Source organism: Etheostoma cragini, chromosome 11, assembly GCF_013103735.1.
Source record: "Etheostoma cragini isolate CJK2018 chromosome 11, CSU_Ecrag_1.0, whole genome shotgun sequence".
Classification (NCBI taxonomy): Eukaryota; Metazoa; Chordata; class Actinopteri; order Perciformes; family Percidae; genus Etheostoma; species Etheostoma cragini.
In genome coordinates, this window is record NC_048417.1 from 26,623,806 (window position 1) to 26,630,273 (window position 6,468).

At 46.4% G+C, this 6,468-nt stretch overlaps 1 protein-coding gene across 1 annotated transcript in view; it reads left to right on the plus strand.

The window, feature by feature from the left end:
* Positions 1–4,841, plus strand: part of LOC117952413 (olfactory receptor 6N1-like) — a 5,742-nt gene extending 901 nt beyond the window's left edge. Inside the window, exon 2 of the mRNA XM_034884699.1 lies at positions 4,629–4,841. Within this exon, the coding sequence (XP_034740590.1) occupies positions 4,629–4,841 (213 nt within the window). The remainder of the gene's footprint in view (positions 1–4,628) is intronic.
* The last annotated feature ends 1,627 nt before the right edge of the window (positions 4,842–6,468 follow it).

The window sequence follows — 6,468 nt, forward strand, 5'->3', positions numbered from 1 at the left end:
TATATACAGTGAGGAAAATAAGTATTTGAACACCCTGCTATTTTGCAAGTTTTCCCACTAAGAAATCCTGGAGGGGTCTGAAATTGTCATCGTAGATGCATGCCCCCTGTGAGAGACATAATCTAAAAAACAATATCCAGAAATCACAATGTATGATTTTTGAACTATATATTTGTATCATACAGCTGCAAATAAGTATTTGAACACCTGAGAAATCAATGGTAATATTTGGTAGAGTAGCCTTTGTTTGCAATTCCAGAGGTCATACGTTTCCTGTAGTTTTTTGCCAGGTTTGCACACACTCCAGAAGGGATTTTGGCCCACTCCTCCACACAGATCTTCTCTATATCAGTCAGTTTTCTGGGTTGTTGCTGAAAACATGAAGTTTGAGCTCCCTCCAAAGATTCTCTATTGGGTTCAGGTCTGGAGACTGGCTAGGCCACGCCAGAACCTTGATATGCTTCTTACACAGCCACTCCTTGGTTATCCTGGCTGTGTGCTTCGGGTCATTGCCATGTTAGAAGACCAAGCCTTGGTCCATCTTCAATGCTCTAACTGAGGGAAGGAGGTTGTTCCCCAAAATCTCGCAATACATGGACCCGGTCATCCTCTCCTTCAGACAGTACAGTCACCCTGTCCCATGTGCAGAAAACACCCCCAAAGCATGATGCTACCACCCCCATGCTTCACAGTAGGGATGGTGTTCTTGGGATGGTACTCATCATTCTTCTTCCTCCAATCATGGTTAGTGGAATTATGACCAAAAAGTTTGATTTTGGTCTCATCTGACCACATGACTTTCTCCCATGACCCCACTGGATTATCCAAATGGTCCCTGGCAAACTTAAGACGGGCCTTGACATGTGCTGGTTTAAGCAGGGGAACCTTCCGTAACATGCATGATTTCAAACCATGACGTCTTGGTGTATTACCAACAGTAACCCTGGAAACCGTGGTCCCAGCTCTTTCCAGGTCATTGACCAGCTCCTCCTGTGTAGTTCTGGTCTGATTTATCACCTTTCTTAGGATCATTGAGACCTCACAAGGTGAGATCTTGCATGGAGCCCCACTCAGATGGAGATTGACAGTCATGTTTAGCTTCTTCCGTTTTCTAATGATTGCTCCAAAAGTGGACCCTTTTTAACCAAGCAGCTTGGCAATGTCCCCGTAGCCCTTTCCAGCCTTGTGGAGGTGTACAATTTTGTCACTAGTGTCTTTGGACAGCTCTTTGGTCTTGGCCATGTTAGTAGTTGGATTCATACTGATTGTATGGGGTGGACTAGTGTTTTTATGCAGCCAACAACCTCAAACAGGTGCATCTAATTTAGGATAATAAATGGAGTGGAGGTGGACATTTTAAAGGCAGACTAACAGGTCTTTGAGGGCTGATAGACAGGTTTTCAAATACTAATTTGTAGCTGTATCATACAAATAAATAGTTAAAAAATTATACATAGAGATTTCTGAATTTCTTTTTTAGATTATGTCCCTCACAGTGGACATGCACCTATGATGACAATTTTAGACCCCTCAATGATTTCTAAGTGGGAGAACTTGCACGATAGCAGGTTGTTCAAATGTATATTGCTTGATTGATGAATGTATGAACTAAATATTAGAAACAGCTAAAAATAGCCATTAGGTGTGACCTTTGGCACCCTTTTAAGTGTTCTAAGGGTCACACTTACTGTACCAGTGGATCTTGTCTGGCCATGCCCGCTGCTGTGGCCACTTGTATGTTTACGAAATGGTGGAAATACCGATTTGCCCGAACTTTGACTATAAATATGAGTTGATGTGATGTGGCCTCTCACTTCAGCGCAGCCTACCCCACTTACCGTTTTTTTTCTATTCTCTGATTTTGATACTCTTTGCTTTTAGGGCAGAAAGGAAAAATGTTATTTCTGTGTTTTGTACTTGTTTCTGATTATTAACTAAATAATAAAACTACCTGCCCTTGTTGTGAGCTACAGTAGGAGACCAAAAGACTTGTATTCCTTGATTTTAGTCATTTAGTTTCTCTCTCACACACCTCGGCTTTCCGAGGGCAGAAGTTGGGGTAGTTAAGACTCTTATTTAACCACCTGGGCGAGCTGTAGCCCGGCGGGGTTCGACATTGACAGTCAGACCTCCTGTTATCGCATTTCCCCATCAGAGCCACCGAGCGCTTACCCTCTCTCGGACCGGCGACGAACGAAGGCTAGCTGGCGTTCCTGAGAAGGAGGGGACCTCCGGTGACCTTGGGAGGAACGGTTCCTGACCGTGAGTACTAAAGAAAAATCCTTGGTTGTAAAGATTCTAACGGGCGGTGATTAAAATATATAGGGGGGCAAGAGCCCGTCAGTTGGGGACGTCTGGGGTAAAAATAAGAAAAGGCCTCTTGCCTCGCCTCCGGTTTCCCTGATCCAGGCGGGGGCCCTTTAATTTATCAAGGGTGTGTGTGTCTCTAGTAAAAAGGAACAAAACTAATTATTACTAGATATAATAATAACTAATTGATTTAAAAATGTTAAATCAGCAAATCACTGTGTGGATCGAAAATCTAACATTTATACAATCCGGGAAGTGTCAAAGGAACTCCTTTTAGTATAGACCTAACCATCCGCCCCGCTGATAGTAACTGGTGTTACTATACAGCAGACTGGGGCATAGTAGGAATGGGGGCTACTGAGGGGCCGGTATAAAAGGAGTTAGCCCTGCTTTGTGAGCGTCAACTATTTTCAGTTTCAGTTTTCAAGAGGAAAACTCAGTTTCAGTTTTTGTAGAAGGAGGTGATTGGTGACATGGTGCTGATTGTTGGGGCAAGATGAGTCAGATGAGTCTGGGCATTTAAAACCTTAAGATTGACATCACCTAGTCTTTTGAGATGATGATTGAGAACAATCCATGACACTGTTAGTTCTCAGCTCTCCAAAGGGAGCGGTGCATGCTAGTAACTCTGCAGGGTGCCCAAACTTTTGCAGATGCCATTTTTTTGTTTTATTTTATTTTTAAAGTGTAAATGATGGAAATAAAATCTAACTTTTTGCCTTTTTTCCAACTTTTCTTGGCTTCTTTAACCTGGGCTGCACAAACTTTCGAACCTCCCTTTATGTATACGTTAAATTGAGAATATGCTGCCTGATCGCCGCCACCGGATGGAACCCATATCGATAGTTATGTAGGTAACTCCAGATCATATGAGTACAAGCATAGCCATCTAAGGGCTACACTATCGGGTTTATCCCTTCCCGCATCAGCAGTCGTGAAGATTTTCTTTCCCGCCCTTGCGTCCAGCACGGGTCTCAACTACGTCTGCATTTACACAGCAGACCCATTGTTTGTCTCCCAAAATATCAGCTTTTTCTTCAACTAATGTACTAGGAGCAGGTGGCCCGGACCTTAGAGGGCTACGCCTATACTCATTGAATCTGGAGCTACCTACGTAACTATCATTCTATTTCGTATAGGCTTCGCCCTCTAAGGGCTATGCTAATTGGGTTAGGGCGAAGCTGATGTAGTCAATGCCACCTGTGGGGCAGGGCCCTCAAGCCGAACGCAGACCACATTTTCCCAACAAAAATATAGAGAGGCTCAATCATTCTTCTGAGAAAGCCTCCCATGCTAATGTCGTGGCCTGAAAGTTCATAAGGCCGACAACATGATGGCAGTAGTTCAATGAGTAATGGGAGTTGTGCGTGATTGACCCTGTAAGGGACACCCGAGGGAGGACCGTATGCAGGCGAAAAAATCATGCATGCAATGGAGTGACATGGTTATCTCCGTGCCTGTGACACGATATGACAATGTATGACATTAAGAGCTTTGTCTCACAAATATTCTCCAAAAACAGGAGCGGTGAGACAGCGGAGCAAGGTTACTGACACCACTTACGTGGCATAGGAGTGCCTGGAAGTAACATGGTTATGAAACTACAAGAAACTGCGTCTCACAATGCGCCTAAAACAGGCGAGATGAAGACAGCAGGGTGTGACTGCAGCGGTACGCATTAGGTGTGCGTGATTGGTTGGTAACAATCGGTGATTTGCTTTTTGTACTCATAACGTACATCCAAGGCAGCACTACACGCCGTGGATTGTGGAAAGAACCGAACGGGACATGGAAGGTTCAGACAAATCTCGCACATAGAAGCGGATGAAAGGGTACGGGGAAGCCCAAGAGGCTGCCGCGCAGATGTCGGCTACTGCCATGCCTTTAAATAGAGCCGCAGGCACAGACAGAGCCCTTGTAGAATGCCCTCGGATGTCACGTAATAGCCTCGCACTGCCTGTGAGACAGACGCTGTTTTGAGAGGGCTTACCCTTGGGAGGATTCTCAATAATGCACAATGTAGCTGTTGTGTTTTTCTGATATTTGCTGTGCGTAAAATGTTTTCAGAAAGAGCATGCACCGGACACAACCGGTGGGAAGCCTCCTCCGCATCGTTGACATCAGGAGGGGGGGAAAAAACCTTGAGGGCAAAAACAACCTTGACTTAAAAAGAACTAGTTAGAATCTTTGATGTGAAGGAGGGATTTTAACAGCTGTTTTAGCCTCAACCAAACAGCCCTTGTTTGGTTGAGGCTAAAACAGCTGTTAAAATTGGAGGGAGTGGCCCTCAAACATGCCGTTGTGTTTCCAACTCTCAGCAGAAGAGGGACAGACGATCCCCGTTCCCCGTCATTGCCACTGTCGATGCTGCTTGCTGGGTGGCTCGGGAGGCGGATTGGACGAGGTGGAGGCCGCCCTCATGGTTCTCCGACCTTGTGCAGCCTGTTGGCGATGTTGTGCCGCCTGACGCTGCGGAGGGGGACCAGGCCCAAAAAGCCTGTCAGAAGCTATGGGGCCGTACAGACGTGTAACTAGCGTCTAACTTCCACGGGCAGCAGAGGCATGTGGACCCAGGTGTTTTGCTGGGCCATAGTCTGCCATGCCATGACCCTGGACAGCGCCACCGTGGATGCCGTGATCAGGGTGAGGATGGCGGAGGGCTATATTGTTTGTTCCGCCAGCCCCTGGGAAAACATGCATCCTTGTCGCCTTGAGCCCGAGTAAACGGGGCGTAGCAAGAGACGGGAGCCTTCAGTTTCCCCGGGCTAGGAGAAAGCCTCCTCCATAAAAATGGCAAAAGCTCTTTGAAACGCAGCCAGAGTGGGGCCCATGAAGAGGGCAGCTCCAGGGAGTAAACATGCACAAGCTAGCTTTTTGGGAACTCCAAAAGGATTACTCATTACACATAGACACACATCACTTCACTTACAGAGACACGGTCACAGTTCTACTCAAATGTCATCAGAAACAGTCCCGGAAACTCCAAGCAGTTGTTCTCCACCATGAATCCTCTTCTCAAACCACAAACCCCCTCTCTCCCAGAAACTACAGAAGAGCACTGTAATAATTTCCTGGACTTTTTCAAAACAAAAATAGACTCAATCCACTCTTCATTTCCTGGATCCTCAACACTAGCCAGCCCAACTGTCCACTCACAGCCTTCAGTCTCCCAGCCCCTTCACTGCTTTCCAGAAATCTCCCAGCAAGAGGTTGAGAAGATCATCCAAAGGATGAAACCCATCGCCTGGACGGCTGTGGCTCAGTGTTAGAGCGGTTACCTGCCAATCGGAAGGTTGGTGGTTCAATCCCTGGCCCTGCAGTCCCATGTCGAAGTGTCCTTGGGCGAGACACTGAACCCTGAGTTGCCTCCAGTGCTGCGCATTGGAGTGTGAATTTGTGTGAGTGTTTATCTGATGAGCAGGTGGCAGCCTTGGCCACAGTGTATGAATGTGTGTGAATGGTGAATGTATCCTGTATGATGTAAAAGCGCTTTGAGTAGTCGATAAGACTAGAAAAGCGCTATATAAATACTTTACATTTACCTGTGCCCTCGACCCCGTTCCTACAGCTCTACTCAAAGCAAACACCTCTGCCCTAAGCCCTCTGATTACCACTGTAATAAACCACTCCCTCCAGTCTGGCAATGTTCCATCTGCCCTTAAAACTGCCATAATCAGACCACTTGAAAAAAACCACCCTTGATCCAGAGACACTTTCAAATTACAGGCCCATTTCCAATCTCTCATTCCTCTCCAAAGTAATGGAAAAAGTTGTTGCCAGAAACCTCCAGTACAACCTCAAGCAAAACAACCTTTTTGAAAAATTCCAATCTGGTTTCCGCTTTGCTCACAGCACTGAAACAGCCTTGGTCAGAGTCACAAACGACCTACGAATGGCAGCTGATGCCGGTTCACCTTCCCTCCTCATGCTCCTCAACCTGTCTGCTGCTTTTGACACTGGGAATCATGGAATACTCCTCAACCGGCTACACCAAGCCACTGGACTCACTTTCACTGCTCTGAACTGGTTTAAATCTTACCTCACAGACACAACAGAGTACATTTCACTTGGAAGCGCAAGGTCCTGGCATCACACAGTCCCCCAGGGGTCGGTCCTTGGCCCCATCCTCTTCATCAGTTACATCCTCCCACTCGGCCA